General features: G+C 38.0%; 1 protein-coding gene across 1 annotated transcript in view; it reads right to left on the bottom strand.

Annotated features, from left to right (window-relative positions):
• CENPF (centromere protein F, 350/400kDa) overlaps positions 1 to 18,394 on the bottom strand; it is a 42,782-nt gene extending 24,388 nt beyond the window's left edge. The window contains exons 1-8 of the mRNA XM_009330195.1: positions 18,198 to 18,394; positions 16,612 to 16,808; positions 14,310 to 14,425; positions 12,107 to 12,198; positions 9,059 to 9,326; positions 7,271 to 7,473; positions 4,420 to 4,545; positions 428 to 556 (exon numbers count right to left, since the gene is read on the bottom strand). Of these exons, the coding sequence (XP_009328470.1) occupies positions 428 to 556; positions 4,420 to 4,545; positions 7,271 to 7,473; positions 9,059 to 9,326; positions 12,107 to 12,198; positions 14,310 to 14,425; positions 16,612 to 16,808; positions 18,198 to 18,359 (1,293 nt within the window). The 5' untranslated portion in view covers positions 18,360 to 18,394. The remainder of the gene's footprint in view (positions 1 to 427; positions 557 to 4,419; positions 4,546 to 7,270; positions 7,474 to 9,058; positions 9,327 to 12,106; positions 12,199 to 14,309; positions 14,426 to 16,611; positions 16,809 to 18,197) is intronic.
• Between the last annotated feature and the right edge of the window lie 1,005 nt (positions 18,395 to 19,399).

Here is a 19,399-nt window from a genome sequence, read left to right as displayed (position 1 = left end):
GGAGTGCGTGGCCAAGGTGTATGAAATAGGGCTGTTGTTCCAAAGGGCAACTACCAGTGGATCAGTTCAGCTCTGTCATCAAGCTGCACCTCTGCACGTTTCCTATATAAGGTGTCTCTTGCGATCAGCCTTAGCTGCTCCCCTCTCAAACAGATTTATTTTAGCTGCACTGTTCCGCATTCACATCTCCTTCCCTGTGGAAAGTGGACTAGCCCCAAACTTTTAAAAGCCCGTAATTCACATTTAAATACATAGTATTTCAGTGAGAAATGGTAAATACAAAACAGCTAATACAAACTGTACAAAACACTAATACAAGTCCCCACATTAATTATTTTTTGCTTTATGTATAATTAAATTAAGGCAGTAATGCTGAGACAACTAAATACCAGCTCTAATAGAAGATTTTAATATAAAAAAAGCCTACTTTGTCAAATTCTGCCTGCAGAGCACTGAAGTCATTTTTGGCTTGCTGTAGCTCCTGATTCAGTTTGTTTCTTATTTGGTTGCACTGCTGATCCAGTGTTTGTAAGGAACGTTGCTGACAAGAGAGTTCCTAGAAAACAGTGGTACAGTAGCAAAGAAATAAACACGTAACTGCAACAAGTCTCTACTGTGGTTACTAGAGCAATAACAACTGATTTTCATTAGCAGATACTGCTTGCTCAGAGACACTTGTCTTAGACAGTGAACAACAGTTTAAAAACAACTTTGATGCATGCTGCAAACATCACACAGGCAAGCATGGCCCCAACCCGATTTATGTCATCTGCTTAAAAACTCCATTACAGCAACATTCCTATCACAGAAACAAGGGGGGAGGGGGGAGGGAATCTAAAACCAGTGGAAGTAATGGTATTAAAATTCTTCATCTTAAAGATAAGTTTCATATAAGAATTACATTACACTACAGTGGACAAATTAATCTTTGCTATTATTTACTTACCATACTATAGGGTTGATTTTTTTTCTAGGAAAATTAAAAAATTGTCTTAAAATAATACCTAGCATGGGACTGAGCAACAAGATAATCTTACAAGGGCAGTCATGAAAACTGCACAAAAAATAGAGTTCCAAAAACAGACTTCCTGAAACCTGTAGAAGGACAATATAGTTTGTGTGGATCTTACGACATGCCAAGTAGGCATCCATTTGCTATAACAGCTGTACTTGTAGTTTCTTGTAGTTAGAACGAGGCCTGTTCCTATGCCTTTAGACCTTACAGTTGTGATTCTGCACAGATTTCAGAGGTTTATTAGGATGTAAAACAGTAAGAGGCGTGAGGGTAATAAAAAGCAATGAAGGAAAAAACCAGATTATTTATCAGCAGTAATCGCTATGCAGAAGTTGCGATATGCTCTACTAACAAATTCTAAGATCCTTGTGAAGGGGAAAAGGCCATAAAGCTCTTGTGCTTCTCTTAGTAGTTTTAGAGTATAGGCGTAGTTACTTCATACAGGCAAGCTGCTTCACTAAAAGACACAGTACCATACTGTCACCAGTCAAACAAAACAAAAGGAAAAAAACACAAACAAAAAAAACAAAAGCAAGGAAATGTTCACAGTGAAGGAACTAGAGCTGACATTTTCTGCAATGTGGCTCTGGCTCCCAGGTGCATGAACCCTGTGCACACAACTCAGCGTATTTTAGTCAGTCATGTCTGTGACATGATGCCAGCACCCCTTACATTCTGCTCGACAGCAAAAACAGCACAAGAGGCCCAAGCACTTCCTACACCAGTAAGACATCTGGTAAAGAAACAGCTCTTGTTTATCAGGGAAAGTATGGATGAGTGTGGAACTGTCATAAACGTTAGACCCGGAAAGATCAACATTAATATGTGTGTGTGTGTGTGTGTGTGTATAATTTAGCATTTTTCTACATAGAACCCAATATAGATAAGTCTGCAACTGCATTCCCACACAAGAAGGTGACAGAAGCACTATACAATTTAGAAAGAAAAGATGTGACACCAGCTGGGTGTCACAGTAGTACTGTGCTAGTGCTACTGTCAGTACTAGTACTGACACTAGTAACTAATGCTGAGTAAAGTACGTATTAGCTCCAAAGAGCTCTTCTGCAAACCTCTGGTCAGGAGCATTTCCCGAGCTCATGGAAGGAGGCTCTTTGGACCCTAGTGCACTCCTTATTAATGAAATGATGAATTCAATGTCTTTATGTCCCAAAGCATTCCAATAATTATTTCTAAAGCTGATGGACTGAAAAGACACTGCTTTCTAAGCCCTACATGTTACAGTATAAGAGAGAAACTACAGAAAACCTACCTTTCTTTAGATGAATGCTCAGAACAAGAGAAGTGCTTCCTCTAGTTTTAGATGTCAAAAAACTAGTTATGCACATCTAAGCTAAAAGTGGAGGCTCCTTCCGTTGCCACCAGGCAAACACCCAGCTCCAAAGTGAAGACCCACATCTAAGGTATCTGGACTAACCTGCCTTCTGAAGGTGCCTCTGTCTCTCCAGAGTAAAGTAGAGGCCTAAGTAACAAGCTTAGACTGACACCTAGATTTCAGATGTCTGAAGTAAGGTGATATGAATCTCACCTTTTCAATTTGAAGCTTGAATGGAAACATTTAAATAAAATTTGAGCAAGAACGTTGGAAACTATGCCCTGATGCAAGTGCAACTCTGAAACTAGCCTGTTACCATCTCGGAACAAGGCCTGGAGCTTCTCAGGCCTTTCTGAGAGTTCATGAAATGTCTTCCTGGATCTCACCTGCCGTCTAGAAACAGAAATGTAATAAGGAACACACCAGCAAGGCTTTACAGGATGGAATTCAGTAGGACCAGCACCAGTATCTAGGTTTCACAGAAGGGAAGAATCCCTTCCTGAGGAAAACACACAGATCAGAATTTCTGCAACATTACACAAATTTGGATGCCAGAATGTGTAAGAAAAAAAAAAGCCTTTAAATTGGACTTGACAGCCAAGTATTATAAATAAATGAACATTAAACAAACTCCATAAAAGCCTATAACAGCTCACAGATCACAAACATTACAGAAAAAAAAAGAGAGAGAGAGAGTTCTTCCCAGTTAATGGCCTTGCTGAACAACCTAGAATGACAGTATGTAGATTTACGTATTAGTCTTATGAAGGCCTTTTTATTTCTAACTAAAAATAAACTTTGCTTCACAGGAGCAGTTCCTGTGCATGGCACCTAAACTGCCTGACATGCAAGCTATCAGCTATTGAGACAAGCTGTAGCAACAACCCACCCATGTGGAGGATGATATGCTGCTTCTCTAAAAGAATGTCTCAGAAATACCATATTCTTAAATGATCCCAGTGAATAGAGTGCCAGTACCCAAGGGGCATGCATCAGGCATAGCAGAGCCAGTATGGACTGGGTTTGTAAGGAGAAACCATGACAGAAGGTTCACGGGCCTTCAACCCATCTTTGATGAATACAATGACTGATATAATTGAATCTTTCAACAGTGTTTTTTCATGCTACAGCTATTCAAATACAAAGATCAGTTGTTCTTATTTACCACTTCTAGACAAGTTTCAGTATCTCTTTGAGATCCTGCGTTAGCATCTAGCCTAACAGACTTTGTGAAACCCTTTTTCACTCAAGAGCATTGATAGCAGCACTGTTCATCGGCCATTCCAGCAGAATTCCTCTGCAATTGTTTTATTTTTCTGGATACACCTTGGAGAAAACATTTCAGGTTAAACATTTGACACAACAGCAGTCTTCTGCAGGTCAGTGCCCTTACCCAATCCCCAAAGTAAACTTAAAATGCCCATCTGAAATGGCACTATCATTTCCAAATCCGTCTTGGATTTCCTAACACTGGTTATTAAGCTTAAAAAGAACAACACAAACTGTTTAGACCTAATCCAAATCAGTGTTAATGCTAAACATAACTTCACTCCGGAAAAGTTCCCGGGATACTGCTACACTTTGTCTCTCTGCAGGAGCTGGCATGAAGGAAAGAAAAGACACTTATGCTAACCCCATACTTTACCATCTTCTAAGCACGAACCAGAATTAGAACAATAGAGATATAATCCTAAAGAAATTATTTTCTTGTGTGCGAGATGCATGGAATCTGCAACTCAGATTCCACAGAAATAACTGAATCAGTTATTAAGTTTGAACTCACATATACATAATTCTGTGAACAATGAAGCCTTGTTTCTCATGTATTTGTATCTCAGTCGGGTCTCTCGCACATATTCTCTATTGTCTAGTGAATACTAACATAATTCTGCATCTCTCCAACAGCCTCTCACCTTTATTGGGATGTTTGTTTTCAGTTTTTCAACTACCTTTGCAACTTTTACCTCTCTATCAAATGTGATTGCAATTAATTGAAAAGCAGATACACAAAATAAGCCATATGATTTAACCTCCTTAGGAAGTCAAAATTAAAAAGTTCTTCTTGCCTTACCTGTTGGTATTCCTTTTCCTTTGTCTTTATTTTCTGTTCTAAAGACTGACGAGCACTCTCAGCATTTTGTCTTTGGCAATTCAGTTCTTCTGACAATCTTTTCACCTTTTGCTCCATCATTTGCACCTATAACAATTTAGTTATCAATCACAAGTGATAAAAACACAAGTGATGTTTTATTTAAATTTATATGCATTCATATAAAAAGATTGAATTCACCTACTACAATTGTTCTAGCATTCATATAAGCTACAGCATAACTGTAGTTGGTACCATATAAATTCTTAGCAATCCAAAGTACTAAACTCATACTTGCTTACGTTAGTGATAACATGTATATATAGACAGAACACATATACATGTAGTTACACATGTGTATACATACACGTGTATACACACACAAAAGAATAAAGACATCTTCAGAAAATCAGTGTCTTTGACAGTCTACAGGAACGTACTGTATCTGACACTAAAAACAGATTATATTTTCAGCACCTCGGGTTGCTATGAACTAAAGAATGACCACTAACTGCTAAACAACTACATGCTTAGACTGAAAATAACTGGATATTCCACTGAATTTCAGAGTGATTCAGCACATTGATTTGGCCAGGGAAAAAAGAGGCAACTATCTTAGTCTACAACAACAACAGAAGAGTGTTTTTCACAATTTAAACTTTAATTAAAAAAAAAAATCAGTAGCCTATGTTCTAGGTTAACCTCCATGTTAAGAGTATGTGGGCTTGTTATGTAATTCAGTTTATTATGTTAATATTACATTACCTAAGAGAGTGAAGCAATGTCCACCTAACTCCCTGAACAGAAAAACGCATTTTTATTCCAAAAACAACCTGTTAATGCAAAATATGTACATTTTTTTTTCCCCCCAGGGTGTAAGAAAAATGAACAGGACTGTTTTCTTTTCCAGCAACAAGGGCTATTTGATGAGTTAGTGAAACAATAGTCCATCTGTATAATAAGAAAATAAGAAGCAGGTAGTAGTATTGGGATGTCTGGTTATTAGGCACAGACCGCAGGGATCGTGAGCTCCTCCTGTAAGATCACATGGAAACTTGCCTGCAGAAGGGCTGCAGACCTCACAAAATGTGAGAATACTTGATAACACAGAGGAGGTGCTGTGGTCAAGGTCTGTGAATAGTACCAGTGACAGAGAAGTGCGCAAGGGGTGTGCCAAAATTAAAATCCAGAATCTCAATGCAGTTCTACATCCAAAGTCTGGGGGGCAGGCAGAGATCCAATTTCAGCGCAAGAAAGAAGAAACAGAACAGAAAGGAGCAACCTTCAGATGGCAGGATCAAAGGAACCTTCTGGGACAAGATGCTGCACTGCACCTTAAGGATGGGCTGTGCCTCAATTCAATGGGGCCAGTCAGTCCTACTTCTCCTCATCCTTCCCCAGGCGTGTTCCTAGCTATATAAACTTACCCCTTCCCTTGTGCTGGATTTAATGCCCCTTTGATTCCTTAGTAAAACAATTCAGCTCTCAAACCCGTAGAAAATTAACAAGGCAAAATTAAGTACGTAATATCCTAACCATTCAGGAAGTTGAATCAGGTCATTTGGGGAATCAAATAAATGAAAAGAAAGTCTTTTTTAGAGGAATTGAGCTGTTATGTTGGGTCACCTATCTTCCCACAAACTCATTGTGATGACAGTGCCTTTATGTACTCAATGGACTCTGTCAAGAATACGATTTTACCTAACTCCCAGCCAAGACTTCCCCTAAACCAGTTCCTCACAGAGCTAGCAATAGCCAGATGTTGCTGTCTCTCTCAAAAGGCAGACTGATTAACTCTCAGCATGCAAAGGTTTATTTTTTAAGGACCAATACAGGAGTTGTGGGAAACAGCAGTTTTCCAATATACTTAGGTAGCACATAGAAACTTGCTGACAAAGATGGATAACAATTATTATACCCTGAGAAGATACACACAGAAACATCTTTTTTTCCTATCCTGTAGATGAATCAAAGTAGTAGAAAAAAGTATAAAGATAGATGGAAATATAAAGATTCAAGGAATTATGACATCTGCACATGACTTTCAAATTTGTCAAATTCTGTGAAAATGGACTTTAGGAAGGTAATGCAACTTGATTAATCAAGAAAGAGAGAAAACTCTTCTTACTTGTTATCTTGTGCAGTTTGAATTAAATCATTTTAAACATTGGCATTCTCTTCTTCTTCACATGATTATGAGCAAAAATCTGAACCATTTCATGTTTTTATATGTATGTATTTAAATACACTCCGTAAATTCTTGACTAAGCAAATTATACTATCCTATTGGTTTTTTACTATGCATCCAAACCCCTTAGGAATAGGTCGTGAAATCCCATTTAGAAACTACATACATTCTCAATCTTGCATGGCATTTTTACCTAGATTTTATTTTACACAAGTAATTTACAATCCAAAGACTACACCCCCACAACGTCCTGTAGTATAAGCAACAGATACTGACTTTCAGCCAAAGTTGCATGACAGAGTCTATTTAAGGTCAGAATTTGCCACCAGATGTCATTGTTGCTCTGTGCAACTTGATCAGAAAATATTTTTCAGAATTCCAGTCAATCTTGCCTGAGGATGAAAAATATTTCTTTAGTTGGTATAAGAACCTTCCAGAAAATGGGCAACTGCTTACGAGTATTTACATTTTTACAGGTAATACATATCAAACTAACATATACTTCTCAAAACTTGATCCTCAGCAAATGCTCAAGAAACTTATCTGAGAACCTTGGTTCTTACTAAAATGGCTGAAAACTGGCACACATTAATACTGGGAATGAATTGTACGGACAGTCAGATGATGTGTGATGCAACATTTTACCTGTGTGGTAGCTTGATCGAGCTGTGTTCTCATTTGAGTCAGTTTATCTCTGGTTTTGTTCAGAACTTTATCCTTCTCTGTTAATTCCAACTTCATTCTGTCCAGCTGCAGTTCAGTCTCTTGATATTTATTCATATGGGATTTCTTCACTTTTTCTTGAGCTTGCAGTTGTTGTTCTAGGTCTTTAACAGTGGAATTTAACTCTGAATTTTAGAAACAGTAAAGATTAAGGATACTTTCTGCTTTGAAAGGTACATCTTCCAGGTACTCAGATTTCCAAGTGTCTACACATTCTAAAATATTTAGTAGGTTTGATAACAACCCAAGTTCCTGACACAGGCAGACACCCTGTAAAATGTTTGGCAAGCTAAAACAAAAGTTTCAACTTTCTTCTACTACTACATCGGTGACTAAAACTATCAGTACTGAAAGATAGTTGACTCTAAATCAATAATTTCCACTTCATAATATATGAGAACACAGCAAAATGCGAGGTCAGGCATAAATGCTGCAAAGGCAAAGACAATTTGTTCCTCTGCTGGTTTGTTTTTGTTGTTGTTTTTACACACACAGAAACATGTCACTTGACATAGCTATTTTTATTTTTTTTTATTTTTAAAAGGAAAATATCCACTACAAACATTTGTTTGGGGCAACTGTGAGCCTCTGTTTCTAAGAGGCTTTTCAGCTATTGGGCATCTGTAAATACATTATTTTATATTTCAATCTTTTTCCTGTCCCAAAGCAGCATACATATAAAGCAAAATCAAGTGATCTTGTCATAATATACATCAGTAAGAGTTTACCTTCCAAAATCATGATAAAATTTTACAGCAGAAACATTAGTCAGCTACAGGGAGTGTTATCCAGAATTACTATTAACTGGTAATTCTTTTTGTTAAAAAAACAAACAAACAAAAAAAAAACCCCAAAAACAACAAACCACAACCCCTGTCTTCCTGATGCTGAATTTGTATGGCTTCCAAGTTGAAAATGCTGCCTAGATGGATGTTTTACATGTAGGTATTTGAATAAACAGTTTGGAGAGTACAGGGACTTGTAAAACAGTCCTACAAGAAACAGTTGGTAGAAAACATGGTCCAAATAGCAGGTTTAAGTAAATGTTCACCAAATCCACAACAACTGACTATTTGCTCTCTTCCGACTATCAGATATCAGGAATGATTATTTCTTTAAGTCAATATGCACGATACAAGATCATATCTTGCTTTTGCATTGTACTTTTTGCATCATACTTAATTCTGCGCTTCCAGTGACATCCATTATGGACCAACTCAGTTATGCATTAAGCATGTTCAATCAATGAATTTTTAACACAGGTATTGCTCAGCCATAAATCTCAAGAGTCATACAAAATTAAGGAAGCAATATAATTGAATTTAACAGTGAGATGTAATGAAATCCTGAAGGGTTTTTTAACTCTGTTTTGAAAGAATTGTTTCACAAGCAATGGAATTATTGGAGAAGGCCATTTTCCTTTTATATGATGTCCCCTACACACCCCAAAAATACAAACTCCTCCCTTCTAACTCTCATACCCCTTATGTAAAAGATACCACAGCTTGTGGATAATCTCTGTGTACTGGCTGATCATTGAAAATACACACACCTGCAGCCGGCTGGGCTAGCTGCCAAAGGCAACAACAGGTATCTTTCTCTTTTCCTCGCTAAAGCACTAATTTCAATACCTCTCTTCTATCCACACACCGGCTTTCATGAAACCATATAGGAGACTGCCTCTGGGTTATAAAGAAATATATCAGATACCTTGATTCTGTGCTCTTAGCTGGATCATGAGTGAAGAACTACAATTCTCAGCAAAGCTGTTGTCGAACTCATTCTTCTCTGATATTATACTAGAATTTGTTTCTTTTTCCCATGGAAAAGAGGATGTTGTAGAACTTCCCCTTGCAGGTGTTTCTTGATTTCTAGATGGTGTCTTTTCTTGTTGCCATGAAAAGACAGATGAGGAAGCCTGATGCCGAGCAATCTCCCTGTGACTCAAAGAGCTTTGAGGATGAGGCTGATTTATTTTCTGTGTCCAAGAAAAAAAAGATCTAGCTTTACACAGCTCCATATCCAACATATAACAAAATATTTAATTTATTAATAAGTAGATAATAGGTCACGGTCATTTCACATTTTTATAACATCACATTATCCACCAGTGCAAACTACTGATTCGTATAATTATTTTTATACTACATAAATTAAATAACTTTAGCCCAAGTGTCCAAGAATAGCTGATACTCACAAACAAACCAGGATCTCCGAAAAAGTAGTTCAATCTGTGTATCTTTATCAGTAACATACACAGATTTTTCGTCTTTTTCAAGAAAGATACCATCATTTACCTTCTACATTTTTCAAAATCAAAGCCCACATTTTTACAGGCAAGTGCTGACACAAGTAAGCTGCAAGAACTATAGAAGTCTAGACTAGCATATCTGATAGCTGACCCACATTTAGTTCTTCTGGACAAACACAGGTAAATTCAGAACAGACTTATTTATTTAAACTTATACACACAGAATATCCAAAAATTGCAATAATAAAATATGCCTGGTACCAGCTTTCAATCTCTTCCTACAGAAAAATTTAACAGAGCCAAAATACTAGGTGGTTTTTTTTCTCCTTCTTACATGAAAAAACCATCAAACAGTAAAGCCCCTATTATATTTTTAACTGGATTTTCAAATGCCTCTCATTTGTTTGTTTGTTTTTTTTAAACTAAAGCCCTAAACCAGGTAATACCCAATGTGACTTCTCACTCCAACCAGAGAATACGTTATGTACAAATAGCTGTGCTAAGACCAGAAATCTATATAGTCCAGAATGCTGTGTCAAATCCTGTGAAGTAGCTTGTTTATGCTCATAAAGAGCATAAAAACCTAACCATGCGTATAGTAATCATTCCCCTTATACGCCATTTAAATTTAGAGTTTCTGAGACAAAAGTTTGAATACAGGAAATTAAGGGGAATTAACAATAATTTTTAATGAAATAATTTACATGCACTTTCTCTTTCAGATCTGTTTGCAGTTTGGCCTTTTTACAATACTCTGTGACAGAGAGTTCTGCCATTTAACACAGTACAGTGTAATAAAATACTGAGCCTGCAGAGCTGGTACTGTAATTATGCCTTATGAAAAGTAGGAAAGTGACCATTCCCTGTTTCCTCTCTTGATCCTCGCTCATCTTTGTACCATCCACTTCTACCATATCTGCCTGGAGATGAGATGAATAGGATTTGCAAGGAATTTTCAACATGTGAGAGCCATTTGGCTATATATGGGCAAAGAATATTTTCTCATTAGTTCTTAATTCTTTTCCTAAAAAATTCTTTTTCATCATTGCTGAACACAATATTGAAGTTTTCAGAGAACTAGCCACAATAATTACTGAATTGCTTCCTGGAATCATTTCATTAAATTTGGAGCCTGAATGTACTGGGTATGCATTGTTCAGATTATCTTTTCCGGATGCATTATTTCACTTTTTTTTTTTTTATGCTGAATTTTACTTACCGTCTTAATTATTGCAATTATTTAGTATTACAAAATACCGTGTGGTCTTCAACCATATTATTCAACTCTTTTTCAGATCACTACACTAATGAATATGCTGAATAGCACAGTTCTCTTTACCAATGCTTTTCAGGCTCCACTGTTGATCATTCCCAGCTGTAAAAACTGACCATTTATTGCCACTGCCCTCAATCTTTACCTCTAAATTTGCAAGAACTGCCCCTTATCAAATTGTTTCATTTTTTCAGTGTTTTGTGGATATCCAACGACATTATACAGAGTCACACTTAACTCACACATTCTCTGATTTATTCTAAAAAAAAAAAACCTCTGAAAATATGCGAGGCATGATTTCCCTTTACAAATAAATGGTTGATCTTTTCTCCATACACCATACCTACAGATGCATCAATAAATGGATTGCTTGAAGTTTCTAACAATTTGACCAGGACAAAAAGTCGGCCTGACTAAACTACATTTCCAGCAATCAGCACTGTAAGCTTTTTTTAAAAAATTGCATCATCCTTGTCACCTTCCAGTGTCAAGAGGAGAATGAAATAAGTTGCACATCACAGTGATTCAGCAGTCCCACACTGCAGTGCCCTACCAATTCATGGGTAAATATTACCTGTCTGTGGTGATTTTTTTAATTATTATTCATTTTATCCATCTATTTTAAGACTACTTCTGACTTTTCAATTTGAGGCTGTGCCACAGATTCTACCCCAATATAGAAAGGCTCCGATTTAGAAAACTTTTTAAGCCTTTACATAGTAAATACCAAATAAAAAAAAAAATTATTTCAGCTTTTCTACAATGGCCCTTTTTTCCTCGGGGGCTTTCACATCTTAGTCATCTATTGGCCTCAGAGATTCGCGAATACAGTTCCTACTACTCATGTGTTTGAAAAATTGACTAGTTTTTATTTGCTAGGTGAGTTATTTCTCATAATCTTTTCAAGGCTATTTTATTATCCTATCATATTTAACTTGGCAAAACTGACACTGTTTTCTTTTGTCCTTGCTTGCATGAGACTTCCAATTTTTGAAGGATGTGTTCTCATTTTTAATGTCCTTCTTTCCTTTGCTACTCAATTTTGCTGGCTTTTCTGGATTCTCCAAGACTACTTCTGAATGGCAGTACACACAGATTAATTCTCTTTAAAAAAAATATATATATACTTTAAGTGACGTAGAATATATTTCACCAGTTTTCCATTCCATTTTCCAAGTTCACTCAGTAGCTACTTTCTTAGATATCACACATACCATTCTCAAGAGATACTTACCTTAACCTGGATAGTTCTCAGTTCTAATTCTAGCTTTTTTCTTTCTTGTACCTCCTTCCTGTATTTTTCTTCTAGTTCTTCAAACTTAGCATCTACAAAGACATGATGAATACTTCTTCATAATCTAACAGTACATAGGTAATCTTTTCTAGCCTATTGCTATCACAGGAATGATAAAAATGAACATCTATCAGAAGTGTCACATCATGAGGAAGAAACAACTGTATATACAATATGTTTAGTAATTTAGGACCTCAAAAGTACACCAGTGGGATATCTGGAACTTGACATTAGAATGAAAACGTAACTGTTAAAGTAAGGATCCAATGCCAGAATTTTTTTTTAATCTCTCTCTCTCTTTCTAAAAATGTGTATATATATGATATATATGCATGTTAAAAAATAAATACATATAACATAGATGTGTTATGTTATATTATATATACACATACATCTAGATTATATACTTTTTTCTTTTTAAATTTTTCCTTCCAGCAGCCCAATTGAGTTAACATTACTAAGAAATGACCAGAAAAAAAGCTGGATCTTTTCCTCAAGTTCCTTTCAAATGCAATAGGAATTGGAATAAGAACTTATTTAGGATTCTTCCACTGAAATTGTAAGAGGAGCATATTAGTCCAAAACAAAAGTCTTGATTCCCTTTTCTTGAATTTGTATACAATTCTACACCTCTCAGGAAAATTCTAGAACTAGAATGCTTTGTAGCATTCTAGGGAGCACTTGAGGGAGGTGATTGTCCCACTCTGCACCGGTGCAGCCCCACCTCGAGTACTGTGTGCAGTTTTGGGCGCCTCAGGGACATCAAACTATTAGGGTGTGTCCAGAGGAGGGCGACCAAGATGGTGAAAGGTCTCTAGGGCAAGACTTACAAGGAGGGGCTGAGGTCACTTGGTTTGTCCAGCTTGGAGAAGAGAAGGCTGACGGGTGACATCATCGCAGGCTACAACTTCCTCAAGGGGGGCAGCGGAGGGGGAGGTGCTGATCTCCTCCCTCTGGTGAGGTGGGAGAGGAGCGATAGGACACAAGGAAATGGAATGAAGCTGCATCAGGGGAAGTTCAGATTGGACATTAGGAAAAGGTTCTTCACTGAGAGGGTGGTCAGTCACTGGAACAGGCTCCCCAGGGAAGCGGTCACGGCACCAAGCCTCTCAGAGTTCAAGGAGCATCTGGACAACGCTCTTAGTTACATGATTTCATTTTAGGTAGTCCTGCAAGGAGCAGGCAGTTGGACTCAATGATCCTTATGGATCCCTTCCAACTTGATATATGCTACGATTCTATGATCTTAAAGAATTTAAGACTCCAGCTTTCAAAGGAAAAAACCTCCCCAGCAATACCATTTTAAATACAGTTATTTAAATAATTTTAATCTAATCCCCATTTCAGGAGTGCCACACTTAGTGAAATGCTTAACATTGCCACTACTGTATCCCTTTTCAGATATGTATAAAGAAATTAAAGGAACAAGAGTGCAAGAAAGCATCTCAGATTTCCCATCGGAGTAAGATTGAGATGCCAAACTCAAGAGAACATTTGTTCACAGCAAAGAAACAGGTAAACAGCATGCGTAATATTGAACCCATCAAAGCTTTTCAGCATAGACAGCATAAGGTGTCTGGCTACAGAACAGTTCTCCAGTTAAGGAAACTTCCTTTTGCTTTTCCAGTTCATTCAAATATTTTAAATCTATTTGATGTCACTAATTTGAAGATAGAAGTGATGCTTTGAAATGGATACAGTGCATAAGTTGTGCACATTACCATGCAAAATAATAGCCTAAATAAAAAATAATTTTCTAAAGAAATAACACGACTGTTCACTAAACTTCAGTTAAAGTACCTGTGCTACATGAAGGAAGAAGTTTGCCCTTTGCTACATGAAGGGAAGAGCTGACACTAGGAATTCAAAAAACTGCTGCAGTCTGTTGATGGATATTCCTGTTACTATTCCACGTCTAAAAACGTAGTGCTGAAAAGATGTAATATTTGCAATAAGCGTTCAATCTGCACTAGTAATTTTTAAACTTGGAACCTATGGTGCTATGAATTAGACACTCTCATAATAAGCTATATAATAGGGACTAGGAAACTCAGTACAAGCGTAATGTTCAAAATACTCTTCCACCTTCCAAGAAAACTGACAGTTAACTATCTGTGCTAGATGAAGAAACAAAATAATTTACCATTATGACTTTGAACTGGTGTTAAAGGAACAGTAAAACTTTTCTGTGGAGTGCCACTGAATGATAAGTCTCCTGCAATCGATGTTTGCTGACTTCTCTCAAGCTCACATTTGTATCTGTTTAGGAAAGAAGCAGCAGCAGAAATTAGTAATGGAAACTAAAAGGTTAATTATCTATTTTTAAGAGCCTGAAATACACAAATAAATTACATGATTCTAAGAACTTACTTTAAAGATCAAGTCAAGATACATCCACTGAAAATTTTTAGGTACTATAACACAGAAATATGAAGAATATATTTTATTTAGAGTTTCAATATATCTAATCAATTACATAGAAGTCAAAGCTAAAAAATAAAAACAAGCAAACCCGAAGTAGATGAAAATGAGTTAGAACTGCTTAAGATCTCACTGTATGAAGCTGTAGTCCAGCTAAACACACCCAAATCACTGTGAACACTGATAATATAAAACTCTTACTCTTCAGTACGCATCTTTATGGTAGGAAACATACTGCTTTTATTCTATGTTCTGATACTGTGCACTTTGAGAAACCTATGTATACCTCATGAAAAAATGGAAGGGAACACCATCCACCCGACAGTGTATTTTGCATGTGTACCATTTACATTGCTACCCAAAACACCACAGCAGACTACCCCATTCCAGTGACTTTTGCGAGCACGAAGAGTTACAAGCTCATCCAATGAATCCAGATAACTAGTTTGGAGGTTATACAGCAACCTTCATCCTGCCCAGCGAGCACAGGTTGATAAGACAACGGTTCTAGGCTGCAGCCCATCACATTAGTGACTCCACAACTTGCCTTTCCCTTTCCCCCTGCATTTTATAGCACAACACTAAGAACGCCTCTCCCAGTGGATTGTCAGTTGCTATGAAGTAGTAAATGATCAGTTAATCAGCATAAAACAAAACAGAACCAAAACCAATTGCCAGGATCAAGCTACATGTAGTAACTGATGATCTTTTGTAGTGGACAGCTATGCAAAGTAATATAATGGGAAGGAGAGGATTCAGTAAACTGGACTTAATTTTGGGAATGGATAAATGGAACACATATCCTCAGCCTGCAACCTCTGGCCCAACATTTGACAGCAGATAGAACCACACTCATGTTTTTTGTATCAACTCCGTTGAATCTCACTAGATTCTTCTTTGACAGAAGAACTCCTTACACTAAGCTGGTGTTTCTACATGCCATAAACTGTTTTGTTGAAATTTAGAATCTTCTCACAGCAAGTACTTCAACTATCTTTAGTTCTCCCAAAGAAGAAAGGGGGGAGGTCAAAGGGAAAAAACAGAAAGACCAACACAGCTTCCTCTTTATTTGCTTCTATTAGGACACATATGAGACATAGCATCCAAAAGTTAAAGGAAGCAGAAAAACAGGCCATGAAAAACAAAACAAAACCAAACGGTTAAGAAACCTGGTGTCACAGACTCACTGCTCTCTGTGACAGTAATTCTGCATTACTAGTATTAGCACAACAGTTTATTGCCTTATTGATGAACACAAAGTTTCAGAAATACTTTTATTCAAGAATGGAGGGTGGCTTTAGCACGCGAGCAAGTTTAACAGATGACAACATTCACTTCACTATGGGCAACTGCTCCATTTGTGTAGCACCCTCAGATGAAGGATTTTAGATGTGTCTGCATTACAGAAGATTCCTTTATTGTATGAATTGCATTCCACCTCTACAGACAGTACACACATACTGCCTCAGTAATAACAGTGTTTACAAGTTGAGGTGTTATGAATTAGGCACTTCTTTACCAGAGTAACTGGACTCAGTGATTCAGTCACAGCACCATTGCTTTTGGCAGCTTCCTCTTCCACTCCAATAGATGTTCATGCCTCCTTCTTCCCAGCGGTCATATTTTATTGGTAGACTTGATTTTACAGACTGAATTGTCCATGTATTTTCCCTGCAACTCCAAGCTCTTTGCAGGTTACTTTTGCCAAGTGACTCAGTTGTAAACAAACAAAGCTAACAAAATGACAGAATGGCTCCCTTTTCACATGACACTGCAGAATTCCCCCTGAGTTAAACAGGAACTATAGGTGCTAACTGCTTCAAGTGGCACACAGATTTATGTAGAAGTCCATATATGCATGTGTGTATGTAAAAACAGGCTGACGTTTTGAGATTTTGGTCACAAAATCTGAATGAAGTATGAGATGAAGAGAAACTAGAAGACCATGAAGGACGCATTAAATGAGCAAAACATGAGGAAAAAACCTATTGTACATAGGTTAGAGACATACAGCAAGTCCTTACCTTTTCAGTTCTTGTTCTAGCCTTTCAATGTCTTTCTTGCTGGAATTCAGCTGCCCTGACTGAATGTTGACTTGAGATTCTTTTACTTGAAGATCATGTGATATTTTCTGCTTTGCTTTCTCAAGACTATCACACAATTCCATCAAGCTCTGGTTCTCTCTTTTTAGCGTTGCAGCTTCATTTTTTTCATTTTCAACCTAGTTGGAATATAGACCATTTCAAAAATGTCTCAAGTCCTCTCTACACTTCTGTGCAATTATTATTTTAATAACACAAAGTTCACATACTGTTATTTTCTTCCTAGCATTTCAAAATCCTGACAGCACTGGAAACCTCAGATAAACACATTGTTTAAATATGCTTGGGTGTGAACAAAACCACATTTCCTAAAACTCAACTCAGTGACATTAAGGATTAATGAATTTTTTTGATGAGCTTGTGTCTAGTCAATAAATAGAAATTGTTAAATACTGATAATCCACCCTAGTTCACATTCTTTGCTCATCATCTCGCTTCTCTTTCCAGCCTATCAACTTTAGCAACCAGAATACCTTGACTCAGTAACCAAGGAATGCACAATGATTAGCAAGAGTCATGGCTCTGAAATTGGAAATAGAGACTGGCAGTAGAGATGTCCTTCTCCTCCCCTCCAGCTTCTGAGGGGCAGGCTACAGTCAGGCTATATCTTTGTACAACATTATTCTTTTGACTGAAAAGTAGTGATTATTAGCTGCTGTGCTTTAAAACTCAAAGCACGCTTATTCAAGCGCACCCCTTCTTTTTGTTTGGGGAGCACAGCAGTTCCTCTGGTTGGTTGAAATCAGTACCTGGAAACTCACAGGAAGAAACTCAAAGAAAACTAGTAGGCTTAAGTTTTGCTAGAAGGTTGTAGCAGCCTAAAGGGAATAAAAGGCAACCTTTGTAAGTTGCCCCTGAGCTGTATTCAAACATTACAAAACAAAATTCAACCAAATGCATCACTTCTGCCCTGGCATGGCAGGACCCTGACCAAGTGGGTCTCTGGTTTCCTGGCTAGAGAGCTGACACGGTAGAGTCAGGTGAGGTGTAAAATTACAGCACTAAAAACAAAAAAGAAAACCAAATCCCAAAATACAGTCTCTACAAGGAAAAAATGGAGAATTACATAAACTAAGTAAAAGATGATAGTTATCTGCAGGCAAGGTGAAACAGTAAGAGGCTGTCAACTGTACAGCTCTGTTATATAAAACAGGCCTAGTCATTATCAAGATTTTTAACAGGCGTAACAATAGAGTAATTTCTTTTCCTAATCACAGAGACATAGGAAAGCCTCAAAGTAAACATAAACACATGGAGATGGACAATCATGCCAAACATGGGTAGGAGGCAGGAATTCTATTAACAGTCAATGAGAACTAAACAGAAGGGAGAGTATGAAGTAAGATGAAGACAAGCAGTTTATATTTCTGTGCTACCTTTCCAGTCAGTCAGTGGAAAGAAACAAAACACTAACCCACCCCCCAACAACCACCAGATAATACATCTTTATAAACACGTTTGGCATGGAGAATGGCATTTTAGGGAAATGACCACAGTGCCTACGTTACCTTCTGTTTCTGTTTTTGCAAAGCTGCCTCTAAAGACTCTAACTGGAATTGCCTTTGCTGACGCTCCTTTTTAAGCTTGTCTACTTGACTTTCCAGCTCATTAATCTTCTGAAGGACTCTGGGGGAGAGGCCTTCTTTCCATTCCTCCACAGCCCAGCTCATATCGACAGGATTCTTGTTTAATACAAAATGGATAGTACTAAGCCTGAAACACAGACAACTACAGTTAGACCTTGAAAGAGGTTAAATAAGCTCCCTTTTAAATAAATTGCATTTTCAAGCTTAGCAGCGATTAGAATACAGTATTTCACAACCATGCAGACTTCCTGATCTAAACACCAAGCAGCAACTTTTACTATTAGGTCCAATTTTGACACACATCTGTCCAGCTGAGATTTTAAAGCCTCATGTTAATCAATCTGCTAACGGTAATAGGATTTATATTCTTATAATTGCATGACTGCTGTATTTCAGCAAGTTTCTCTCAACATCTTATTTTGATGTTCACACTGCAGATAGTCATTAGCACTTACGACTGCATTGTACTTCAGCGGTGTTTAACCCGAAAGCCTTGTGAAAACCCATGGCTTTGTTTTAGGTGGCGGCTATGCTGCTTTCTTTACAGAAGTTTTTCAAACCGATACTGCTGAGCTCGGGGCACCGAGAACGCTCTCTACCGGCAGAAACAGCTGTACGACAACTCAGTCCTTCAATACAAGCCGGACACGCTCATAGAATCATTAAGGTTGGAAAAGACCTCTAAGATCAGCGCACTCATACGATTTTATTTTTTGTTGTTGTAGTGACCCAGCCTTTAGAGGATGCGGCACGGGCTCACTTTCCCGAGACACCAGCACAGCTCAGAGATTATTTGTGAGAGAGAAATTACCTCAAAGTAACTAAAACTAGACATCGACGACGGACGGGCACAGCCCACCCAGGACTGGAGGGGCTCGGGGTGTCAGGAACCTCACTGGGCTTGACCCTGGCTCCGGGAGGGGCTCCCCGGCTTTGCCGCCTGCCGGAGGGCAGCACGCCGCCCCCTCACGGGCCGAAGGCAGGCACCGCACGCACCCCGGCCCTAGGGGAAAGCCGGGGGCAGCGCCCTGCCAACGGCGCTTACTCGCTCTGTTAAGGCGTCATCGGAAGGCGCTGCGAGGCGCGCAGGGCGCCGCAGCGCACCGGCCCGCTCGGGTTGCCTG

Source organism: Pygoscelis adeliae, unplaced genomic scaffold (assembly GCF_000699105.1).
Source record: "Pygoscelis adeliae isolate BGI_AS28 unplaced genomic scaffold, ASM69910v1 Scaffold308, whole genome shotgun sequence".
Classification (NCBI taxonomy): Eukaryota; Metazoa; Chordata; class Aves; order Sphenisciformes; family Spheniscidae; genus Pygoscelis; species Pygoscelis adeliae.
The sequence above is the reverse complement of the archived record's forward strand: the minus strand, read 5'-3'. Positions and strand labels throughout refer to the sequence as shown.